This window comes from Bombina bombina, chromosome 7 (genome assembly GCF_027579735.1).
Source record: "Bombina bombina isolate aBomBom1 chromosome 7, aBomBom1.pri, whole genome shotgun sequence".
NCBI lineage: Eukaryota > Metazoa > Chordata > Amphibia > Anura > Bombinatoridae > Bombina > Bombina bombina.
In genome coordinates, this window is record NC_069505.1 from 31673179 (window position 1) to 31700670 (window position 27492).

General features: G+C 40.3%; 1 protein-coding gene across 1 annotated transcript in view; it reads left to right on the forward strand.

Annotated features, from left to right (window-relative positions):
* Window positions 1–27492, forward strand: part of LOC128636193 (transmembrane protein 272) — a 73347-nt gene that overhangs the window by 2831 nt on the left and 43024 nt on the right. Inside the window, exon 2 of the mRNA XM_053689240.1 lies at window positions 2841–2903. Within this exon, the coding sequence (XP_053545215.1) occupies window positions 2841–2903 (63 nt within the window). The remainder of the gene's footprint in view (window positions 1–2840; window positions 2904–27492) is intronic.

Consider the following 27492-nt stretch of genomic DNA (forward strand, 5'->3'; position numbering starts at 1 on the left):
CGGAGCAAGGTGTGGACGTGTTCTCTTACCCGATTGGTTGAAGGGTCCCACGTGACGTCTTGGAGATTCCTATCGAGTGTTTGTCTGCCGGGCGACGATTTGGTCCCGGTCCGCTGGTTCTGGCACAATTCAGTGCCGCCTCGTTTGTGAGTATAATCATCGTCGCTTGCTGTAATTGACTTTGTCCATACGATATAACCCTATTGGCGCCTCTTCTCATTCCATCCAGGATTGTTTTTGGTCGTTGTCTTTTTGTCCGAGAGAGCAGCCTTCGATCTTCATCCATCTTTTGTTTTTCATTTGTTTGGCGCCTAGCGCACCTCCAGAGTTTCATTCGTCATCCTCCTTTTTCAGGCCTACGGGAGGCCTGACAATAGCCAACTCCCCACCTCTCACTATTTTCAGTTTATAGAGTATTTCTTATCTCGGGGTAGGGACCATTAGCTATTTATTTCAAAAATAGAGGTATCATTCCTTTATGTTCCAGTCACATATGTTTTGTGCATACAGTTTTACATTTTAGATTCATGGTTTCAAAGGAGATACTATAGCATATGTCAACTGTCTTTTTTTTTTGCTGTTATTGATTTAGCCGTATTTCATGACACTGACTCTTATTTCTGCATAAATACTACACTACTATGGATCAGATATTGAGATAACAAATGCTATATTAGAGCACCAATGTTCCAACCCATGTATATTTTTCATATGTGACATGTATCAGTGTCTTTGTTCCTCATGTTTCATGTCTGGACGCATCCTCTGTTGTATTGTTTTTTACTCAATGCCTCAATAAAAAATTTATTTAAAAAAAAAAAAGCGAAAATGGATAATTTTCTGTACATATATTTTCATAAATAAAATGAAGACAGGACTAAACAGGTCCACACAAAAACAAAACAAAACATAAAAAAAAGGGAAGGTGTCAATGATATAATTAAATCTTTTCTCTCTCTTTTCCTCCCTTCCCTTTTAACCAGGGAAGAAGAGGTGGAGTTACAAAACTAATACCCCTCCTCAGTAAACCACATATGGATCAATTAACCTATACTCTTCCCTATACTGTACTTGATTTGCCTTAAAGTTTAAACACAGAGAATTGCTATATCCCTAGGGGGGTATTATCATATAAAACATTCTTGAGCCATCCCTGGCTCTATGTGTTCCAACCTCCATTCTCTGTCATATTATTCTTTACTCACTTCTTGTGAGGAGCCAACCACCAGGAGAAGAAATTCAAGAGGGCAGATACTATCAACCGAACATGCCACCCCCAGGAAGAACTAACCCCCCAAGATGAATGGAGATAGAAGGGGAAAGAAGGAAAGGAAGTAAAAAAAAGGGGGGGGGGGGCAATACTAAGTTCTCTTCCCCTACTCCCCCCCTCACCTATTCTAATACAGAGGAAGGCTAGAGCAGGATTTTACCATACCCCTAGCAGCACTAGTTCAGAGTTTCTGAATGGAAAAATCATATAATCTATTTCGACTGTCGAGAAGGTCTTAATAAATAGTGACCACTTTGAAAAAAACTTTCTGATATCGCCTTCATCATTCATATTGGTATCTATCTGCTCTAATATACATTGTTTTTTTAAACAATTGTTAACCTCCATAACCGTTGGAACTGCAGTCATTTTCCATTTTTTAAATATTAAATATCTGGCTGCGATAACTGTCATATTAATTAGTTTATATTGTGGGCATAGTTTTTCCTTACCTTTCCTTAGAAACAGATTGTAACTCAGGGATAGTTCAAGAGGGAGAATCTTAACTGAGTTTTTTAACCAATATTCCACTTTCATCCAGAATGGACCTATTCTAGGACAGCTCCATATCATATGGACAAGATCAGCTCCAGGTTTTGAACACTTTGGACATTTATTAAAATCTATATTCCCGCATTTGAGACCTTTTTCTGGAGTAAAGTACACCCTATATAGAAGTTTCACATGTGATTCCCTCCAAGTAGCAGATAATGTGGTCTGTGCTATTCTTGTAATAGAACCCTGCACCAACTCTACATCAATATTACTTTCCGGTATCGATATATTCCATTCTGCCGAGAGTTTCTCAAGATTTGATCTACCCTTGAGGGAAGTAAGATGGTGGTAACATGGAGAGATAGACATCCTTCCATTTTCCACCATAGTTAACCACCCCTCCAGATTACCCCAGGACCAAGAACTGTTTGTCTCCTTCAGTAATTCTACTACAAAGTGTCTGGCCTGCAAATACGCAAAGAATTCCTTATTAGAGAGATTAAATTCTTGCCTAAGTAATTCAAAGGTTTTTACACATTGATTCTCTCTGTTAATGAATTGAATAGCCCTGTCCAATCCTAAACTGTACCATCTTTGAAACGGTGCTGAGTCTATACCTGCTAGGAATTTGGGGTTACCCAAAAAAGGAACAAACTGACTTTTTAAGAGTCTATGGGGCCTATCTATCAAGCTCCGAAAAGAGCTTGACGGCCCGTGTTTCTGGCGAGTCTTCAGACTCGCCAGAAACAGCAGTTATAAAGCAGCGGTCACAAAGACCGCTGCTCCATAACGCTGTCCGCCTGCTCTAAGCAGACAGACAGGAATCACCAGAAATCAACCCGATCGAGTACGATCGGGTTGATTGACACCTCCCTGCTGGCGACCCATTGGCCGTGAGTCTGCAGGGGGCAGCGTTGCACCAGCAGCTCTTGTGAGCTGCTGGTGCAATGCTGAATACAGAGAGCGTATCAGGTCCGCAAGACCTTTCATAAATAGGGGCCTATTAATCTACTTATAATTATTATCTTTATACGAAATGAAAATCTTTTATAATGTGCACTTTTTTTTTTTTTAGGTATAAAACCGGGAATTGCTGTGGTTATCTGGTTTGGAATTAGTATCGCTATGATTGTTATGGGTGAGAAACATTCTATATAATATGAATTAATATAAATTATCCTCCTCATTTCACTATTCCCTATGAAGTCTACTATTGCTCTCTATAACTCCTCCTATTGCACCATATAACTGCTCCCTATAACTTCCCCTATTGTACCATATAACTGCTCCCTATAACTCCTCCTATTGCACCATATAACTGCTCCCTATAACTCCTCCTATTACACCATATAACTGCTCTCTATAACTCCTCCTATTACACCATATAACTGCTCTCTATAACTCCTCCTATTGTACCATATAACTGTTCCCTATAACTCTTCCTATTACACCATATAACTGCTCCCTATAACTCCTCCTATTGCACCATATAACTGCTCCCTATAACTTCCCCTATTGTACCATATAACTGCTCCCTATAACTCCTCCTATTGCACCATATAACTGTTCCCTATAACTCCTCCTATTACACCATATAACTGCTCCCTATAACTCCTCATATTACACCATATAACTGCTCTCTATAACTCCTCCTATTGCACCATATAACAGCTCCCTTTAACTCCTCCTATAGCACCATATAACTGCTCCCTATAACTCCTCCTATTGCTTCATATAACTGCTCCCTATAACTCCTCCTATTGCTTCATATAACTGCTCCCTTTAACTCCTATTGCACCAAATAACCACTTCAATATCTAATCCCAGTAGATTACCTTAACTCCAGTCCTTAACCCAAACATTATTTAATCTTTCTAATCACTAACCTCTGTATCCAACTCTAACCCTTATTCCAGTCCCAAATAATAATTCATGTTACCCAAACCCTAATCTCTTACCTGAAGCAATAACCCCAGCAGAAGATGAAGGTTGTTGACATTTAGGTACTGGGATGCTAAGTGAAGAACAAGATCAAATTCAAGATCTCCAACTGCAATGTTCTGTGCACAACCATAACCCATAGACCATCACTATGAGATGTGTTCACAGCTGGTTCTCTAGATATGAAGGCTCAGAAGAATTATCTTTGTAAAGGGACACGCTAACTTCACTCATAGTAAACTTTTAGGAGGATATTTATCAAGCCGTCAACTGCAAATATGCAAATATGCAAATATTGCGAGCTTTATCTGACCTAGTTATCAAAGCCTACAGAATGGCAAAAGTTGAAATCTGTGATATAACATACGATCCGCCAGTCTCAATCCAACACAGATTGAAGCTTACATCATTACAGATGTTCCGAATACACATTTGGCACTATTTGACACTTTTTAAAAGTTATCAACTAGTTAACAGGTACGCTTGCGGCTATTCCAATGGTTTCAAGAGGGAGACATGAAAAACATTGGAGATGTGCATTGCAGGAGGAAGCTCAAGAGCATAGGGCACAGGATTGACCTGTCGCAGTATCCGAAAAGGACCAACATAATGAGGAGCCAGTTTATTGGAAGGCACACAAAGGTTCAAGTTGTGGGAGGACAGCCAAACCCTTTCACCAACCTGGTAGGAAGGCGCGGGCAGACGCCTACGATCAGCCTGGAACTTTTGGAGCTGCATAGAACAATCAAGGCAATCCTGAATCTGCACCCATGTAGAACGGAGTTGCTGGAGATGCTCCTCCAAAGCTGGAATACCCTGAGACATGAATGAATCGGGCAACAAGGATGGTTGAAACCCATAATTCACCATGAACGGGGATAACTGGGAAGAAGCATTAATAGCACTATTAAGAGCGAACTATGCCCAAGGTAACAGTTCAGACCAATTATTGTGGTGATCCGAGACGTAGCAACGGAGGAACTGTTCCAGAGCTTGATTAGACCATTCCACAGCCCCATTGGATTGAGGGTGATATGCAGAGGAGAAGGAAAGCTGGATCCCCTTTTGAGCACAAAAGGAACGCCAAAATCTGGAAACAAACTGGCTAGCCTGGTCTATCTCCTTGGGTAACCCATGTAAACGAAAGACCTCATGGGCAAAAATCGAAGCAGGCTCCTGAGCAGTAGGCAACTTCATCAAGGGAATGCAATGTGACATTTTAGAAAAACGGTCAACCACCATAAGGATAACAGTATTGCCAAATGAAACAGGAAGCTCGACAATGAAGTCCATGGAAAGATGTGTCCAAGGATGCTCACCATTAGCAATAGGTTGAAGAAGACCCACAGGTAGAAGTCAAGGAGTCTTATTCTGTGCACAGACTGAGCTGGAGGCAACATACGCAGCAACATCAGAACGAAGACCTGGCCACCAGAATTTTCGAGTGACAGACCAAATCATTTGGTTCTTGCGCGGGTGACCTGCGGCTTTAGGATAGTGGTAAGTCTGCAATAGTTTAGTTAGAAGATTCTCAGGTACAAAGCACTTACCACTAGGTTTCTCAGGAGGTGCATTGGTTTGTGCAGCCTTATTGGCAATGGAGTGGATCATTCTCCTTACGGATCATGTCAGTGATAGGTTTGACCAAGGAAGAAAAGTTTTTAATAAACTTCCTATAGTAATTGGCAAAGCCCAAAAAAACGTTGAATAGAGCGAAGACCAACTGGGTGAGGCCACTGCAGGACTGCAGACAACTTGTCAGGATCTATGGAGAACCCTGCAACGGAGATTACATAACCTAGAAAGGTTACTTGAGTCTGATGGAACTCACATTGAGTTTACAAAACAGGCCGTTCTCACATAGTCTCTGAAGTACCCGTGTAACATCAGAACGATGAGCCTCAAGAGTGGGTGAGTGTATGAGGATATCATCTAAGTACACCACAACACACTGTTGCAACATATCTCATAGAACAACATTAATAAATTCCTGGAAAACAGCTGGAGCATTACATAGGCCAAAGGGCATTACAAGATACTTATAATGCCTGCTCCTGGTGTTAAATGCTGTTTTCCATTCATGGCCCTCCTTAATTCTAACAAGATTGTATGCTCCTCTCAAATCAAGTTTAGAAAAGACCGTAGCTCCCTTGTGGCAGTCAAAGAGTTCCGTAATTAGCGGAATAGGGTAAGCATTCTTAATGGTAAGACGATTAAGGCCCCTATAATCGATGCATGGTTATAACTCGCCAACCTTTTTCTTCACGAAGAAGAAGCCAGCCCCTGCAGGAGAGCAGGATTTGCAGATGACCCCCCATGACAGAACATCAGCAACATACTCCTCCATAGCACAATTCTCTGCAACCAAGAGAGGGTAAACCCGGCCCTGAGGAGGAATGGCTCCGGGTTGCAGGTCTATGGCACAATCATAAGACCCATGAGGAGGCAACGTACCGGCACGCACCTTGTCAAAAACGTCTTGGAACTCTCGGTACTCCTCAGGCAATTGAGATATCGAACTTTTGACTGGTTTCCGAAGACTAGTGGAAATACATTGTGGAGACCTCATTGTGGAGACAGGGATTGTGCTTTTGGAGCCAGGGATAACCCAGAACAACCGGAAAATATGGAGAGTTAATCACCTGGAACTGGAGAGTTTCAAAATGGAGAACCTCAACAGCCATGGATAACGGAGTGGTTTTATGAGTAAAGAATGCAGGCTGAAGAGGCCTGCTATCAATGGCCTCAATAGCAAGTGGAACAGCCCAAGGCAATACAGGAATGGAGTGCTGTGATACAAAAGCACTGTCAATGAAATAGCCTGCAGCACCGGAGTCAACAAGAGCCTGGGTGACTATGGAGGAGTCCACCCAGGAAAGGAAAACCATGACCAAAGGTTTCTCCTTTAGCGGTTCCGGGGACGAGTATAAACCACCCAAGGTCTGCCCCTGACAGGACCCTAGGTGCAAGCATTTTACCAGCCGTGTAGGACAAAACTTTAAAAGGTGGCCCTGTAACCCGCAATAGAGACAGAGCCCCTCCCTCCTCCTAAAGGCGTAAATACCAACTGCATCAGCACAGCAGTACCTGGTGACTTGGGAGGAGAGTGTGGCATGGGTGGAAATGACAACATAGGAGACAACGGTACAAGAGTCTGATGTCAATTAGAATTAAAAAGACACCAAAGCCTCGAGATCCTCTGGTAAATCTCTGGCAGCAACTTCATCTTTAATCACATCAGAAAGCCCATGAAAGAAGGCGGCAACAAGGGCTTCATTGTTCCAACCAACCTCTGCGGCAAGCATACGGAACTCAATGGCATACTGAGCAACAGATCTCGTACCTTGCTAAATGGACATGAGTCGTTTGGCAGCAGAGGAGGAGCGAGCCGGAACATCAAATACCCTTTGAAAGGAGGCCACAAATTCAGGGTAATTAGAAATCACAGGTTTATTAGTCTCCCAAAGGGATTAGCCCAGGCAAAGGCCGTATCAGAGAGTAAAGAGATGAGAAATCCCACCTTAGCTCTGTCAGAGGGAATTGCCTGAGGAAACATCTCAAAGTAAATGCCCACCTGGTTCAAAAACCCTCTGCACTGATTAGGATCGCCTCCATAACGCTGAGGTAGAGGTGCAAAACCGGACATACTCCTGGTAGGACTAGGTGCAGCAGCAGAAACAGGAGCAGCCATAACTTGTGGAACACTCTGGTCCAAATGTGCAGTGCGAGTCAGCAGGGTTTGCAGGGCAAGTTGATCCAAGCAGTGATCCTGTTCCTTAATCCTGGAAATGATGGTAGGTAAAGGTGGATTATTAGCACCATCAGGATACATGGCGTTGGATGAAGAGGATGCTCCGCGTCGGATGTCTTGAAGATGGACCCGCTCCGCGCCGGATGGATGAAGATAGAAGATGCCGTCTAGATGAAGACTTCTGCCCGTCGGGAGGACCACTTCACCCAGCTTGGATGAAGACTTCTCCCAACTTCGTTGAGGACTTCGGCCAGGCTTGGTAAGTAAGTCGATCTTCAGGGGGTTAGTGTTAGGTTTTTTAAGGGTGTACTGGGTGGGTTTTATTTTTAGGTTAGGGACTTTGGGCTGCAAAATACCTAACTGCCCTTTTAAGGGCAATGCCAATCCAAATGCCCTTTTCAGGGCAATGGGGAGCTTACGTTTTTTTAGCTAGTATTTTATTTGTGGGGTTGGTTGTGTGGGAGGTGGGTTTTACTGTTGGGGAGGTTGTTTGTATTTTTTTTTACAGGTAAAAGAGCTGATTACTTTGGGGCAATGCCCCGCAAATGGCCCTTTTAATGGCTATTGGTAGTTTAGTTTAGGCTAGGGTTTTTTTTTATTTTGGGGGGGGCTTTTTTATTTTAATAGGGCTATTAGATTAGGTGTAATTAGTTTAAATATCTGTAATTTGTTTATTATTTTCTGTAATTTAGTGTTTTTTCTTTTTGTACTTTAGCTAATTTAATTTAGCAATTTTATGTAATTTATTTAATTGTTGTTAATTTAGTTCATTTATTTAATTATAGTGTAGTGTTAGGTGTTATTGTAACTTTGGTTAGGTTTTATTTTACAGGTACTTTTGTATTTATTTTAGCTAAGTAGTTATTAAATAGTTAATAACTATTTAATAACTATTCTACCTAGTTAAAATAAATACAAACTTGCCTGTAAAATAAAAATAAACCCTAAACTAGATAAAATGTAACTATTAGTTATATTGTAGCTAGCTTAGGGTTTATTTTATAGGTAAGTATTTAGTTTTAAATAGGAATAATTTAGTTAATGATAGGAATATTTATTTAGATTTATTTAAATTATATTTAAGTTAGGGGGTGTTAGGTTTAGGGTTAGACTTAGGTTTAGGGGTTAATAACTTTAATATAGTGGTGGCGACGTTGGGGGCAGCAGATTAGGGGTTAATAAATATAATGTAGGTGTCAGCGACATTGGGGGCAGCAGATTAGGGGTTCATAAGTATAATGTAGGTGGCGGCGGTGTCCGGAGCGGCAGATTAAGGGTTAATAATATAATGTAGGTGTCAGCGATGTCGGGGCGGCAGATTAGGGGTTAATAAGTGTAAGATTAGGGGTGTTTAGACTCGGGGTTTATATTAGGGTGTTAGGTGTAGACATAAATTTTATTTCCCCATAGGAATTTTTTTTACGCTGCTTTTTTTCAGCCGGCTCTCCCCGTTGATTCCTATGGGGAAATCGTGCACAAGCACGTACAACCATCTCACCGCTGACTTAAGCAGCGCTGGTATTGGAGTGCGGTAATGAGCAAAATTTTGCTCAACGCTCCCTTCTTGCATTTTAACGACGGGTTTCTAAAAACTCGTAATACCAGCGCTGCAGGTAAGTGAGCGGAGAGAGAAAACTGCTCATTAGCACCGCATAGCCTCTAACGCAAAACTCGTAATCTAGGTGATAATTATTTTATGCAATAAAAACTTAAAAATATATGAAAAATAGTCCCTTTCACTGTTGTTCCAAACGTCCCTTAAATGGGCGTGTTTTTTTTACTGAGATCATTGACTTGCTGATTAGACACGGGAGCATGCGCCTACTAACGCACTTCCTACTACAATTCTGACTGACAGCTAGCAGAGAAACTGGTATCGTATAACAAACTGCAGCTCTGCTACTCTGTCAGTCAAGTGAAGAGAGGACATCACACACATCATGCTCTGATTATTTATTTAATATGTAATAGAAGCAAACAATAAATGTATTTATTGTAAATCCTCTGTTCTTTCTCACTCATCCTTATGTTTTATTGCCATTCCAGCACACTTTTTTACGCTCCTTTTGTACAGATCTTTATCTGCTCTGGGAGGGCGCTTTCATCGTTCTGATCACTCATAACAAAAAGAAAACACATCAGGGCAGATTTACCAAGCAGCGGATGCTGCAATCTACCCCCGAAGTTTCAGGCTCGCCGGAAACTGTAGTTAAGAATCAGCGGGCGTAAGACCGCTACTCATTAACTTGTCCACCACCTTTTAGGCGGTGGACAGCAATCAGCATAATTAGATATGATCAGGATTATTGACACCCCCTGCTAGCGTATGCTGTTGCCATTTAGCGACGTTGGGCAGATTTGCTACAGCGGATCATGTCTCCCACCATTTGATAAATACTCTGCATCATTTCCTTATTGAGTCATAGGCCTCTAGTTATCAACGTGTCTACTTACCCCAATATGCCCGCCTAAGCTCGCCTACCATCGCTGCCGCGGACCTGAATAATCTCGCCAAAGTTATCAATAAATCTGTCAAAAAGCTGCGCACCAAGTACGGGGCGATGAGCAGCGGACTGTGATAGTTATCACTCATCCGATCTCGCTGCTATTCGGCTTTTTTACAGCTTTATTGACAAGCTGTCACTAAGCACCCACACTAAACTACACTGTTCTACCCCCTATAGCGGCGCCCCCGGAGCCCCCCGCAACTAAATAAAGTTATTAACCCCTAAACCGCCGCTCCCGGACACCGCCACAACTATAATAAATGTATTAACTCCTAAACCGCCGCCCCCGGAGCCAACCGCCACCTACATTATACCTAGTAACCCCTATCCTGCCCCCCCTATACCGCCGCCACCTATAATAAATTTATTAACCCCTATCCTGCCGATCCCGGACCCCGCCTCAACTAAAAAAATTGTTTAACCCCTAAACCGCCGCTCCCGGACCCCGCCGCCACCTTTATTAAACTTATTAACCCCTAATCTGCCCCCCCTACACCGTCGCCACCTATAATAAATGTATTAACCCTTATCCTGCCCCCCTTACACCGCCGCCACTATTATAAATTTATTAACCCCTATCCTGCCCCCCCTACACCGCCACTACTATAATAAAATTATTAACCCCTAAACCTAAGTCTAACCCTAACCCTAACACCCCCCTAACTTAAATGTTAATTAAATACATCTAAATATTATAACTCTTATTAACTAAATTAATCCTATTTAAAACTAAATACTTACCTTTAAAATAAACCCTAATATAGCTACAATATAAATAATAATTATATTGTAGCTATCTTAGGATTTATTTTTATTTTACAGGCAACTTTCAATTTACTTTAACTAGGTACAATAGCTATTAAATAGTTATTAACTATTTAATAGCTACCTAGTTAAAATAAAGACAAATTTACCTGTAAAATAAAAACTAACCTAAGTTACAATTACACCTAATACTACACTATACTAAATTAATCCTATTTAAAACTAAATACTTACCTGTAAAATAAACCCTAACGCCTAGATTTAGAGTTTTGCGGCCAAAGGGGTGCGTTAGCTACGCGTGCTTTTTTCTGGCCGCACCTTTTAAATACCGCTGGTATTTAGAGTTCACAGAATGGCTGCGTTAGGCTCCAAAAAAGGAGCGTAGAGCATATTTACCGCAACTGCAACTCTCGATACCAGCGGTGCTTACGGACGCGGCCAGCTTCAAAAACGTGCTCGTGCACGATTACCCCATAGGAAACAATGGGGCAGTTTGTGCTGAAAAAAAACCTAACACCTGCAAAAAAGCAGCGTTCAGCTCCTAACGCGGCCCCATTGTTTCCTATGGGGAAACACTTCCTAAGTCTGCACCTAACACCCTAACATGTACCCCGAGTCTAAACACCCCTAACCTTACACTTATTAACCTCTAATCTGCTGCCCCTGCTATCGCTGACCCCTGCATTTTATTATTAACCCCTAATCTGCCGCTCCGTACACCGCCGCAACTTACATTATAGCTATGTACCCCTAATCTGCTGCCCCTAACACCGCCGACCCCTATATTATATTTATTAACCCCTAATCTGCCCCCAACAACGTCGCCGCCACCTACCTACAATAATTAACCCCTAATCTGCCGACCGCATCTCACCGCTACTATAATAAAGTTATTAACCCCTAATCCGCCTCACTCCCGCCTCAATAACCCTATAATAAATAGTATTAACCCCTAATCTGCCCTCCCTAACATCGCCGACACCTACCTTCAATTATTAACCCCTAATCTGCCGACCGGAGCTCACCGCTACTATAATAAATGTATTAACCCCTAAAGCTAAGTCTAACCCTAACACTAACACCCCCCTAAATTAAATATAATTTAAATCTAACGAAATAAATTAACTCTTATTAAATAAATTATTCCTATTTAAATCTAAATACTTACCTGTAAAATAAACCCTAATATAGCTACAATATAACGAATAATTACTTTGTAGCTATTTTAGGATTTATATTTATTTTACAGGCAACTTTGTATTTATTTTAACCAGGTACAATAGCTATTAAATAGTTAATAACTATTTAATAGCTAAAATAGTTAAAATAATTACAAAATTACCTGTAAAATAAATCCTAACCTAAGTTACAATTAAACCTAAAAAGTAAAAGTAGGAATAGAGGCGCCAATGGTGCAGGTAAATGGTGGTACAGGTATCACTAATAGCCCAGTATACACAGGGTACTCACATTTATGGAAGGCACTCACTTGTACCTATAGAGACAGGCTGGATTTTAGCAGCAATCCAGCTAGCTGATCCAGGGTGAGCTGGCTGGTTCGTGGGTGTGTAGAGTGTTGGTACTCTAAAGTAGCATAGCAGGGCGGTACCATATATAACACTGAGAGTGGATTTATATAAAATAAATGAATTTATTTAAAACATATAAAAAGGTTTACCACTCAAAGAATATAATTGGTACATCAGGAATACATGCGACGCGTTTCTCAGTTAAAAACTGTTTCCTCAGGCCTGAGGAAACAGTTTTTAACTGAGAAACGCGTCGCATGTATTCCTGATGTACCAATTATATTCTTTGAGTGGTAAACCTTTTTATATGTTTTAAATAAATTCATTTATTTTATATAAATCCACTCTCAGTGTTATATATGGTACCGCCCTGCTATGCTACTTTAGAGTACCAACACTCTACACACCCACGAACCAGCCAGCTCACCCTGGATCAGCTAGCTGGATTGCTGCTAAAATCCAGCCTGTCTCTATAGGTACAAGTGAGTGCCTTCCATAAATGTGAGTACCCTGTGTATACTGGGCTATTAGTGATACCTGTACCACCATTTACCTGCACCATTGGCGCCTCTATTCCTACTTTTACTTTTTAGATTTCCTTCCACTGGATGCTGATAGAGAGCTGCCTCCCAGTTCAGCCAGCTGGATTGCTGTTAAAACCCAGCCTGTGTCCACCGGCACAACTGAGTGCCTTTTCATATTGTGAGTACCTAGTGTTCGCACATGTTTGTTATACCAAAAAATCTCCATTGACCTGCACCATTGGCGCCTCTTTCTTGTTGCTTTTTCTTTACAATTAAACCTAACACTACACTATCAATAAATAAATTAAATAAAATACCTACAATTACCTACAATTAAACCTAACACTACACTATCAATAAATTAATTACATAAAATACCTACAAATAAATACAATTAAATAAACTAACTAAAGTACAAAAAATAAAAAAGAACTAAGTTACAAAAAATAAAAAAATATTTACAAACATTAGAAAAATATTACAACAATTTTAAACTAATTACACCTACTCTAAGCCCCCTAATAAAATAACAAAGCCCCCCAAAATAAAAAAATGACCTACCCTATTCTAAATTAAAAAAGTTCAAAGCTCTTTTACCTTACCAGCCCTGAAAAGGGCCATTTGCGGGGCATGCCCCAAATAATTCAGCTCTTTTGCCTGTAAAAAAATACATACAATACCCCCCCCCCAACATTACAACCCACCACCCACATACCCCTAATCTAACCCAAACCCCCCTGAAATAAACCTAACACTAAGCCCCTGAAGATCTTCCTACCTTATCTTCACCATGCCAGGTTCACCGATCTGTCCTCCGAAGTCTTCATCCAAGCCCAAGCGGGGGCTGGCGATCCATAATCCGGCTGAAGTCTTCTATCAAGCGGCGGCTGAAGAGGTCCAGAAGAGGCTCCAAAGTCTTCATCCTATCCGGGAAGAAGAGGAGATCCGGACCGGCAACCATCTTGATCCAAGCGGCATCTTCTATCTTCATCCGATGACGAACGGCTCCATCTTGAAGACCTCCGACGCGGATCCATCCTCTTCTTCCGACGTCCAAATGAAGAATGACGGTTCCTTTAAGGGACGTCATCCAAGATGGCGTCCCTCGAATTCCGATTGGCTGATAGGATTCTATCAGCCAATCGGAAATTAAGGTAGAAAAATTCTGATTGGCTGATGGAATCAGCCAATCAGATTCAAGTTCAATCCGATTGGCTGATTGGATCAGCAAATCAGATTGAGCTTGCATTCTATTGGCTGTTCCGATATGCCAATAGAATGCAAGCTCAATCTGATTGGCTGATCGGATCAGCCAATCGGATTGAACTTGAATCTGATTGGCTGATTCCATCAGCCAATCAGAATTTTCCTACCTTAATTCCGATTGGCTGATAGAATCCTATCAGCCAATCGGAATTCGAGGGAAGCCATCTTGGATGACGTCCCTTAAAGGAACCGTCATTCGTCGGGAAGTCGTCGGTGAAGATGGATGTTCCGCGTCGGCGGGATGAACATGGATCCGGAAGAAAGAAGATTGAAGATGCCGCTTGATAGAAGACTTCAGCCGGATCATGGACCTCTTCAGCTCCCGCTTGGATGAAGACTTCAGTCGGATCATGGACATCTTCAGCCCCCCGCTTGGGCTTGGATCAAGACATCGGAGGAGCTCTTCTGGATCGATCGGTGAACCCGGCGTGGTGAAGATAAGGTAGGAAGATCTTCAGGGGCTTAGTGTTAGGTTTATTTAAGGGGGGTTTGGGTTAGATTAGGGGTATGTGGGTGGTGGGTTGTAATGTTGGGGGGGGTATTGTATGTTTTTTTTTTACAAGCAAAAGAGCTGAATTCTTTGGGGCATGCCCCGCAAATGGCTCTTTTCAGGGCTGGTAAGGTAGTTTAGAATAGGGTAGGGCATTTTTTTATTTTGGGGGCTTTGTTATTTTATTAGGGGGCTTAGAGTAGTTGTAATTAGTTTAAAATTGTTGTAATATTTTTCTAATGTTTGTAAATATTTTTTATTTTTTTTGTAACTTAGTTCTTTTTTATTTTTTGTACTTTAGTTAGTTTATTTAATTGTAGTTATTTGTAGGTATTGTATTTAATTAATTTATTGATAGTGTAGTGTTAGATATAATTGTAGGTATTTTATTTAAGTAATTTATTGATAGTGTAGTGTTAGGTTTAATTGTAACTTAGGTTAGGATTTATTTTACAGGTAATTTTGTAATTATTTTAACTAGGTAACTATTAAATAGTTATTAACTATTTAATAGCTATTGTACCTGGTTAAAATAATTACAAAGTTGCCTGTAAAATACATATAAATCCTAAAATAGCTACAATGTAATTATAATTTATATTGTAGCTATATTAGGGTTTATTTTACAGGTAAGTATTTAGCTTTAAATAGGAATAATTTATTTAATAAGAGTTAATTTATTTCGTTAGATTTAAATTATATTTAACTTAGGGGGGTGTTAGTGTTAGGTTTAGACTTAGCTTTAGGGGTTAATACATTTATTATAGTAGCGGCGAGCTCCGGTCGGCAGATTAGGGGTTAATAATTGAAGTTAGGTGTCGGTGATGTTAGGGAGGGCAGATTAGGGGTTAATACTATTTCTTATAGGGTTATTGAGGCGGGAGTGAGGCGGATTAGGGGTTAATAACTTTATTATAGTAGCGGTGAGATGCGGTCGGCAGATTAGGGGTTAATTATTGTAGGTAGGTGGCGGCGACGTTGTGGGGGGCAGATTAGGGGTTAATAAATATAATATAGGGGTCGGCGGTGTTAGGGGCAGCAGATTAGGGGTACATAGGTATAATATAGGTTGCGGCGGTGTACGGAGCGGAAGATTAGGGGTTAATAATAATATGCAGGTGTCAGCGATAGCGGGGGCAGCAGATTAGGGGTTAATAAATATAACATAGTGGTCGGCGATGTTAGGGGCAGCAGATTAGAGGTACATAGGGATAACGTAGCTGGCGGCGGGGTAAAAAAAAAAAAAAAAATAAGTTACAAAAAATAAAAAAAAATAAGTTACAAACATTTCAAAAATATTACAATTTTAATCTACTTACACCTAATCTAAGCCCCCTAATAAAATAACAAAGCCCCCCAAAATAAAAAAATGCCCTTCCCTATTCTACATTAAAAAGTTACCAGCTCTATTACCTTACCAGCCCTTAAAAGGGCCTTTTGCGGGGCATGCCCCAAAGAAAACAGCTCTTTTGCCTGTAAAATAAAAATACAACCCCCCCAACATTAAAACCCACCACCCACACACCCCTACTCTAACCCAAACCCCCCTTAAATAAACCTAACACTACCCCCCTGAAGATCATCCTACCTTTAGCCGTCTTCAGCCAGCCGACCACCGATGGAACAGAAGAGGACATCCGCAGCTGCCGAAGTCTTCATCCAAGGGGCGCTGAAGAAGTCTTCCATCAGATTGAAGTCATCATCCAAGGGGTGCTGAAGAAGTCTTCCACCCGATTGAAGTCATCATCCAAGGGGCGCTGAAGAAGTCTTCCATCCGATTGAAGTCATCATCCAGGCGGCGTCTTCAATCTTCATCCATCCGGAGCGGAGCGGAGCCATCTTCAGACGAGCCGACGCGGAGCCATCCTCTTCTACCGACGGACTAACGATGAATGACGGTTCCTTTAAAGGGACATAATACTCATATGCTAAATCACTTGAAACTGATGCAGTATAACTGTAAAAAGCTGACAGGAAAATATCACCTGAGCATTTCTATGTAAAAAAGGAAGATATTTTACCTCACAATCTCCTCAGCTCAGCAGAGTAAGTTCTGTGTAAAAAGTTATACTCACCTGCTCCCAGCTGCAGGTAAAAATAAAAAAAAATGAAGAAATGAACAGCAGCCAATCAGCATCAGCAGTGCTGAGGTCATGAACTCTTACTGTGATCTCATGAAATTTGACTTAACTCTCATGAGATTTCATAGTAAGCTTCCTTTACCTGATTGGTGAAATAATATGAGAGTTCACGAGGCTCATCCCCTAAGCTGTCCTAGGACAGACACACTAATATGCTGCTTAGAAATCCTTTACAATGGGAGGTGGCTACTGAGGAACTTTTGAGGTAAAATATCTTTCTTTTTTGCATAGAGATGTTCAGGAGATATTTTCTAGTCAGCTTTTTACAGCTATGCTGCATCACTTTCAAGTGTTTAAACATTTGGGTATTATGGCCCTTTAAGTGACGTCATCCAAGATGGTGTCCCTCGAATTCCGATTGGCTGATAGGATTCTATCAGCCAATCGGAATTAAGGTAGGAAAAATCTGATTGGCTGATTTAATCAGCCAATCAGATTGAGCTCGCATTCTATTGGCTGTTCCAATCAGCCAATAGAATGCAAGCTCAATCTGATTGGCTGATTGGATCAGCCAATCGGATTGAACTTCAATCTGATTGGCTGATTAAATCAGCCAATCAGATTTTTCCTACCTTAATTCCGATTGGCTGATAGAATCCTATCAGCCAATCGGAATTCGAGGGACGCCATCTTGGATGACGTCACTTAAAGGAACCGTCATTCATCGTTAGTCCGTCGGTAGAAGAGGATGGCTCCGCGTCGGCTCGTCTGAAGATGGCTCCGCTCCGGATGGATGGAGATTGAAGACGCCGCCTGGATGATGACTTCAATCGGATGGAGGACTTCTTCAGCGCCCCTTGGATGATGACTTCAATCAGATGGAAGACTTCTTCAGCGCCCCTTGGATGATGACTTCAATCAGATGGAAGACTTCTTCACCGCCTCTTGGATGAAGACTTCGGCCGCTGCGGATGTCCTCTTCTGTTCCATCAGTGGTCAGCTTGCTGAAGACGGCTAAAGGTAGGATGATCTTCAGGGGGGTAGTGTTAGGTTTATTTAAGGGGGGTTTGGGTTAGAGTAGGGGTGTGTGGGTGGTGGGTTTTAATGTTGGGGGGTTGTATTTTTATTTTACAGGCAAAAGAGCTGTTTTCTTTGGGGCATGCCCTGCAAAAGGCCCTTTTAAGGTCTGGTAAGGTAATAGAGCTGGTCACTTTTTAATGTAGAATAGGGTAGGGCATTTTTTTTATTTTGGGGGGCTTTGTTATTTTATTAGGGGGCTTAGATTAGGTGTAAGTAGCTTAAAATTGTTGTAATATTTTTGAAATGTTTGTAACTTATTTTTTTTATTTTTTGTAACTTAGTTTTTTTATTTTTTGTACTTTAGTTAGTTTATTTAATTGTATTTAATTGTAGTTATTTGTAGGTAATTTATTTAATTAATTTAATGATAGTGTAGTGTTAGGTTTAATTGTAACTTAGGTTAGGATTTATTTTGCAGGTAATTTTGTCTTTATTTTAACTAGGTAGCTATTAAATAGTTAATAACTATTTAATAGCTATTGTACCTAGTTAAAATAAATTGAAAGTTCCCTGTACAATAAAAATAAATCCTAAGATAGCTACAATATAATTATTATTTATATTGTAGCTATATTAGGGTTTATTTTAAAGGTAAGTATTTAGTTTTAAATTGGATTAATTTAGTTAATAAGAGTTATAATATTTAGATGTATTTAATTAATATTTAAGTTAGGGGAGTGTTAGGGTTAGGGTTAGACTAAGGTTTAGGGGTTAATAATTTTATTATAGTGGCGGCGGTGTACGGGGGGCAGGTTAGGGGTTAATAAATGTATTATAGGTGTAGGGGGGCAGGATAGGGGTTAATAGGTATTATGTAGGTGGCCGCGGGGTCCAGGAGCGGCGGTTTAGGGGTTAACATATTTATTATAGTGGCGGCGGGGTCCGGGAGCGGCGGTTTAGGGGTTAATAAGTTTATTAGAGTGGCGGTGGGCTCCGGGAACGGCGGTTTAGGGGGTAATAACTTTATTTAGTTGCGGCGGTGTAGGGGGGGGGCAGATTAGGGGTGTTTAGACTTGGGGTACATGTTAGGGTGTTAGGTGTAGACATCTCCCATAGGAATCAATGGGATGTCGGGCAGCAGCGAACATGAACTTTCGCTATGGTCAGACTCCCATTGATTCCTATGGGATCCGCCACCTCCAGGGCGGCGGATTGAAAACCAGGTACGCTGGGCCGGAAAAGTAACGAGCATACATGCTAGTTTTTTGATAACTAGCAAAAGTAGTCAGATTGTGCCAAATTTGTGTTCGGAACATCTGGAGTGATGTAAGAATCGATCTGTGTCAGACTGAGTCCGGCGGATCGAAGCTTATGTCACTAAATTCTACTTTTGCCGGTGTGTAGGGCTTGATAACTAAGGCGAATCAGCCTCACCACAAATACGCTGCGGAATTCCAGCGTATTTGAGGTTGACGGCTTGATAACTAGAGGCCATAGTAGTCAGTTATACAGCACTGCTTTTACAGTGATTTATAACTGACTACTGTGACTCAATAAGGAGAGGCAGTGTTTTCTTTTTGTTGTGAGTGATCAGAACACTGAAAGCCTAAACTTTGCAAAGTGGGGTCAAGTGTTGGTCGGACCTGTAAAACACAGAGTGTAAACATCTCTATTTAATCTATTCAGACATAATGATCTTTATGACCTTGATATTATACTATATACAATATATATCAGTTAATAGAGTATATATAATTTAATCCCTGAGAAAGACATAATCAGAGGTACTGAAATAATGGTCTCCCTTTAAATCCACAAGTATTTTACAATATATGACTTCCACTATCTGAATAAATACAGTGAATTAAAAATATACTTTATACAGAAAATGTGGGAAAGGGGATAGCCATTAATCTATTCAAAAATACGATTATATGAAATCACCCATATCAGGGAATTATATACTCTCAAATATGATGATCATATTCATGTTAACATCACTAAAATATAGATCCTGTGGCATCAGTAAATTTCTGGAGCCTATGATCATTTATTATCTATAACGATAATTTCTCCAAGCTTATTAGCTGATACTCCATCCTACAGATTCCTGGTACTCTACATATGTTCAATAGGACTATCCAGGGCCTGTGCTCCCACTAGGCGCACTGCCACCTGGGTCGGGGCTTTCAGCCTGCTACAACATATGTCAGAGTCAGCAGCCCTAGGCCTCTAGTTATCAAGCCGTCAACCTCAAATACGCTGGAATTCCGCAGCGTATTTGAGGCGAGGCTGATTCGCCTTAGTTATGAAGCCATAGACACCGGCAAAAGTAGAATTTAGTGACGTAAGCTTCGATCCGCCGGACACAGATCGATTCTTACGTCACTCCAGATGTTCCGCACACAAGTGCGGCACAATCTGACTACTTTTGGGAGTTATGAAAAAACTAGCAGGTACGCTCGGCACTTTTCCGGCCCAGCGTACCTGGTTTTCAAACCGCCGCCCTAGAGGCGGCGGATCCCATAGGAATCAATGGGAGTCTGACCATAGCGAAAGTTCATGTTCGCTGCTGCCAGATATCCCATTCATTCCTATGGGAGCTGTCTACACCTAACACCCTAACATGTACCCTGAGTCTAAACACCCCTAATCTGCCCCCCCCTACACCGCCGCAACTAAATAAATGTATTACCCCCTAAACCGCTCCCGGACCCCGCTGCCACCTACATTATACCTAGTAACCCCTATCCTGCCCCCCCTATACCGTTGTCACCTATAATAAAGTTATTAACCCCTATCCTGCCGATCCCGGACCCCGCCGCAACTAAATATATTGTTTAACCCCTAAATCGCCGCTCCCGGACCCCGCCACCACCTATCTTAAACTTATTAACCCCTAATCTGCTCCCCGTACACCGCCGACACCTATAATAAATTTATTAACCCCTATCCTGCCCCCCCTACACCACCGCCACTGTAATAAATTTATTAACCCCTAAACCTAAGTTTAACACTAACCCTAACACCCCCCTAACTTAAATATTAATTAAATAAATCTAAATAATATTTCTCTTATTAACTAAATTAATCCTATTTAAAACTAAATACTTACCTTTAAAATAAACCCTTATATAGCTACAATATAAATAATAATTATATTGTAGCTATCTTAGGATTTATTTTTATTTTACAGGCAACTTTCAATTTATTTTAACTAGGTACAATAGCTATTAAATAGTTATTAACTATTTAATAGCTACCTAGTTAAAAAAAAGAGAAATTAACCTGTAAAATAAAAACTAGCCTAAGTTACAATTACACCTAACACTACACTATACTTTAATAAATTATTCCTATTTAAAACTAAATACTTACCTGTAAAATAAACCCTAAGATAGCTACAATGTAATTAATAATTACATTGTAGCTATTGTAGGATTTATATTTATTTTACAGGTAAGTTTGTATTTATTTTAGCTAGTTAGAATAGTTATTAAATAGTTATTAACTATTTAATAACTACCTAGCTAAAAGAAATACAAAATTACCTGTAAAATAAATCCTAACCTAAGTTACAATTAAACCTAACACTACACTATCATTAAATTAATTAAATAAATTACCTACAAATAACTACAATTAAATACAATTAAATAAACTAACTAAAGTACAAAAAATAAAAAAAGCTAAGTTACAAAAAATAAAAAAAATAAGTTACAAACATTTCAAAAATATTACAATTTTAAGCTAATTACACCTAATCTAAGCCCCCTAATAAAATAACAAAGCCCCCCAAAATAAAAAGATGCCCTACCCTATTCTACATTAAAAAGTTACCAGCTCTATTACCTTACCAGCCCTTAAAAGGGCCTTTTGCGGGGCATACCCCAAAGAATTCAGCTCTTTTGCCTGTAAAAGAAAAATACAACCCCCCCAACATTAAAACCTACTACCCACATACCCCTAATCTAACCCAAACCCCCCTTAAATAAACCTAACACTACCCCCCTGAAGATCATCCTACCTTTAGCCGTCTTCAGCCAGCCGACCCACCGATGGAACCGAAGAAGAGATCCGGAGCGGCAGAAGTCATCATCCAAGGGGCGCTGAAGAAGTCTTCCCTCTGATTGAAGTCAACATCCAGGCGGCGCTGAAGAGGTCTTCCATCCGGGCGATGTCATCTTCCAAGCGGCATCTTCAATCTTCTTTCTTCCGGATCCATCTTCATCCCGCCGACGCGGAACATCCTTCTTCCCCGACGGACTAACGACGAATGAAGGTTCCTTTAAGGGATGTCATCTAAGATGGCGTCCCTTCAATTCCGATTGGCTGATAGGATTCTATCAGCAAATCAGAATTAAGGTAGGAAAAATCTGATTGGCTGATTGAATCAGCCAATCAGATTGAAGTTCAATCCGCTCGTTGAAGCGTAAATGTGCGACTGAACTTATAAAAAAATAGACGTAACTTTGTGCAGGCGAGCTGGTGCATAATAATGATAAATTTTGCCTGTCGGAAAAAGCTTTTACTCCCCTATTTATCACAGTGCATCCTTATAAATATTTATGCTGCCATGTCTTGATAATTAAACATTTTGTGCATATTTATATTATATAATGTTTCTGTGCTATTTTGCCATATGTTGGTAATTTAAAGTGAAGGTAAAGTAAAACGTTGTGTATTAAATAAATCAATATATCTAGGCAAAATAATAGTACTTTCATTCATCAGTATTTGTATATTACAATATTACCTTCGATATATTATATTTTTTGCATCGATCCGACTCCCAGAAAATCAACCTGTAATAGAATTTTTTTTTCTAAACAACGATCACGTTGTTTAAACAGCCAATTGATTCTTTGGCCGTTAGGCGGCCGTCAATTGACGTAAACATGGTTTTGGTCAATATGCGCATGCATACCATTTTGTAGTTCTTTGCATCCACGTTTCGCGCATGCGCACTAACAAATGTATTTCTCAAGCACAGTGAAAGCTCATCGCTCATCGCTACAGAGGGCACAGACCGCGATTAACGCATGCGCAATGTTGATAGTGTAGTAAGGATGCGCATGCGCGGTGAGTAGATGCTCGATGTGCACGAGCTTGGATGAAACGTATAGAGCGGGTGGGACCGCTCTACACGTCAGTGTCTCAGAAATCCGGAAATGCTGACTGGGAGGAGATTCGGAAGGCAACGGTAAATAACATTTACTGTTAAAAGTATATAAATAACAAATGTTTTATTTAAAAAAAAACTAGCGACTGGATTTGACACTATAAAAGGAATATAAATATTAATTATCAATGCAAAAAATTTACCTTCACTTTAAGATCGCAAAAATATATCGATATAGATATATAAAACTCCTGGTAAAAAAAAAATAGAAAAATGAGTTAAAAGAAGAAAATACTGCATCTCATGTAAAAAAGCGTGTATGATAATGGTGTTCGCCTCAGTCTGTATGCTGAAATATAGAACACGCAATTTAAGGAGAAATTTCACTTCCCTATCGGCACAAAGCAATGATAAATAAGAAACTGGGCGTATTTGTAGGTCAGGATGTGAAATTACACCTATTACTAATGTATATTGGTGCACTCGGGAACGCACATGTGCGCCTAGGCGAATGCAAGCAAAGTGCAAAGAAGTTTCTTTCAGATTTGCGCAATTATAGGCGCAGATTGCTTTCATAAATATGGCGTTACATTGCCTGCCATTACAGGCAAATTGCTTTGATAAATCTACCCCTAGAAGATGAGTGAGGCCGTGCTGCAGGAATTTATTTTAAGATTGCTTTCTATGTTGCTATAGCAACCACTGAGCTGTGAATCGTCATAAAGGCGCGACACAATGTTTTGAGTGACAGCTAACTCTCAACGCTCTTGCTTGCGCGTCTTCAGACAGAGGCGATGAAGCTGCAGATATACTGATGTGCGCACGCTCAGAAATACAGCTCGGTCGTGTGACTTAGTGAATTACTAGAGCTTAACAAATTACATTTTCGTGGGCAGTGGAACTTATATATATTTTACAATTAAAATATCTCAAAATGCCTAAAAAATATGTAACAGATGTATATTGAGAAAAAAGATAACTTTAGATGTACAGTGAAAATGTTGCAAGATGAAAAACGACTATAACGTCCCTTTAACTTGACACTGCATTAGACCAACTGCGCTAAACCTGAAGGGAGTTATGAATATTTTACATTCCAATGCTCTTCACATAGAAGAAAACTTTTGGCTAGATTACGAGATTTGCGTTAGGAGCTGTGCGGTGCTAACAAGCAGTTTTTTCTCACCGCTCACTTACATACAGCGCTGGTATTACAGGTTTTTATAAACCCGGCGTTAAAAGGCAAGAAGTGAGCGTAGAGCAAAATTGAGCTCCATACCACACTTCAATACCAGCGCTGCTTAAGTCAGCGGTGAGCTGGTCGTACGTGCTCGTGCACGATTTCCCTATAGACATCAATGGGGAAAGCCGGCTGAGAAAAAGTCTAAAACCTGCAATAAAGCAGCGTAAAGCTCAGTAACGCAGCCCCATTGATTCCTATGGTGTTAGATGTTGTTTTCAGAGGGGGACCGTGTCAGTCAGGGCTTGGCCTGGAACACACCTTATTAGCTGGAAATGACTGTATTTGATGAGGATATCCACGAGAATAGAATTCAGACCAAGCAGCAATGAGTCTAAAAACAATTCTGTTTATTGAAAGACACACAACATGTCTTATAGCCAACCATTTCAGCATACAGGGTTAACATGATTACACGTTATGACCGCGTCATATCATACCATATTTCATGAACAAAAGAAGCTTATTAAAATATATGAGAGAAAGAGGAGTATGAAGGAGTGTTTCTTATAACAGTCACGAAAATACATCTGTGCGCCTATTTCATCTTAAAGCAAGGTCGTTTGGGCCTCTTACCTAGATAACGGACTTCCAGGCATCTTGCCAGGAACCTTTGCAAGGCCAATATTACTAATACAATTCTTACTAACATCAGCATATTTCTCACTACATAATAACTGCTATAATAAAAGATTCATTAGACAAGATGGATGCCTAAGACAAAACGGCGGCCAAGAACAAGATGGCGCTAGTCATGCTAATAATTCCTAACATACCACCCTTTTATTCTAACAGAATTACACAAAAATAGAAAAGTACAGAAAACGGGGAAAGCCTTTAACAACAATATAAGTCTAATACTACGGTAACGTGAATCTATGTGAGAATACTATAGAGAAAAGATATTCACATATTGTGGTATAATTTTATAGGCTAATAGGGCACAATTTGTCACTGCACATAGGTGTGGCCTCTCCAATACTCTCCGTCTACCTCCCAGCATCCCCAAACTACTGGTCTATCTGCACAAAGACCCAACCAGCTCCCTATCTACCCAAAAACAACGCTGCATCTTTTATTTCTCCACCTGCATTGCTAGCACCCTCCAATATGTCCAACAGTTCCTTGGTCTGTACACTCTCCACAGTGAAGCATGACATGGGAACAGCACAAATGTCTCTAGGTGGCCTCTAATCACTTTAAGAACAGTCTTTGTCTTCTTAGAGCGCTCCACCTTCCTCAGACACTTTGCTTTAATACAGTTCATTTGCAGTAGGGGTGCTTATCCAGTGTTCTTCCGCAGGTAGATGCTGGAAGTCTGATGGTTTGTTCATGGGGTAGACAAGGTAGCCAGTTGATCCCCATAGCAAGCAGACACTCGAGTCAGAAGGAGTCTAAGAAGGAAACAAAACAGCACAAGATGAGCACACACCCCAATACAATCACAATTATGTCCAAATAAAACTTCTTTCATCTTTTTTAAGCATCACAATTCCTTTAGCTTAACTCATGCTATGTCATTTAAAACCAAGAAACATTGTTGATATATAATACAGGTGGGTGGGACCGCTCTACACGTCAGTGTCTCAGAAATCCGGAAATGCTGACTGGGAGGAGATTCGGAAGGCAACGGTAAATAACATTTACTGTTAAAAGTATATAAATAACAAATGTTTTATTTAAAAAAAAACTAGCGACTGGATTTGACACTATAAAAGGAATATAAATATTAATTATCAATGCAAAAAATTTACCTTCACTTTAAGATCGCAAAAATATATCGATATAGATATATAAAACTCCTGGTAAAAAAAAAATAGAAAAATGAGTTAAAAGAAGAAAATACTGCATCTCATGTAAAAAAGCGTGTATGATAATGGTGTTCGCCTCAGTCTGTATGCTGAAATATAGAACACGCAATTTAAGGAGAAATTTCACTTCCCTATCGGCACAAAGCAATGATAAATAAGAAACTGGGCGTATTTGTAGGTCAGGATGTGAAATTACGCCTATTACTAATGTATATTGGTGCACTCGGGAACGCACATGTGCGTCTAGGCGAATGCAAGCAAAGTGCAAAGAAGTTTCTTTCAGATTTGCGCAATTATAGGCGCAGATTGCTTTCATAAATATGGCGTTACATTGCCTGCCATTACAGGCAAATTGCTTTGATAAATCTACCCCTAGAAGATGAGTGAGGCCGTGCTGCAGGAATTTATTTTAAGATTGCTTTCTATGTTGCTATAGCAACCACTGAGCTGTGAATCGTCATAAAGGCGCGACACAATGTTTTGAGTGACAGCTAACTCTTAACGCTCTTGCTTGCGCGTCTTCAGACAGAGGCGATGAAGCTGCAGATATACTGATGTGCGCACGCTCAGAAATACAGCTCGGTCGTGTGACTTAGTGAATTACTAGAGCTTAACAAATTACATTTTCGTGGGCAGTGGAACTTATATATATTTTACAATTAAAATATCTCAAAATGCCTAAAAAATATGTAACAGATGTATATTGAGAAAAAAGATAACTTTAGATGTACAGTGAAAATGTTGCAAGATGAAAAACGACTATAACGTCCCTTTAACTTGACACTGCATTAGACCAACTGCGCTAAACCTGAAGGGAGTTATGAATATTTTACATTCCAATGCTCTTCACATAGAAGAAAACTTTCGGCTAGATTACGAGTTTTGCGTTAGGAGCTGTGCGGTGCTAACGAGCAGTTTTTTCTCACCGCTCACTTACATACAGCGCTGGTATTACAGGTTTTTATAAACCCGGCGTTAAAAGGCAAGAAGTGAGCGTAGAGCAAAATTGAGCTCCATACCACACTTCAATACCAGCGCTGCTTAAGTCAGCGGTGAGCTGGTCGTACGTGCTCGTGCACGATTTCCCTATAGACATCAATGGGGAAAGCCGGCTGAGAAAAAGTCTAAAACCTGCAATAAAGCAGCGTAAAGCTCAGTAACGCAGCCCCATTGATTCCTATGGTGTTAGATGTTGTTTTCAGAGGGGGACCGTGTCAGTCAGGGCTTGGCCTGGAACACACCTTATCAGCTGGAAATGACTGTATTTGATGAGGATATCCACGACAATAGAATTCAGACCAAGCAGCAATGAGTCTAAAAACAATTCTGTTTATTGAAAGACACACAACATGTCTTATAGCCAACAATTTCAGCATACAGGGTTAACATGATTACACGTTATGACTGCGTCATATCATACCATATTTCATGAACAAAAGAAGCTTATTAAAATATATGAGAGAAAGAGGAGTATGAAGGAGTGTTTCTTATAACAGTCACGAAAATACATCTGTGCGCCTATTTCATCTTAAAGCAAGGTCGTTTGGGCCTCTTACCTAGATAACGGACTTCCAGGCATCTTGCCAGGAACCTTTGCAAGGCCAATATTACTAATACAATTCTTACTAACATCAGCATATTTCTCACTACATAATAACTGGTATAATAAAAGATTCATTA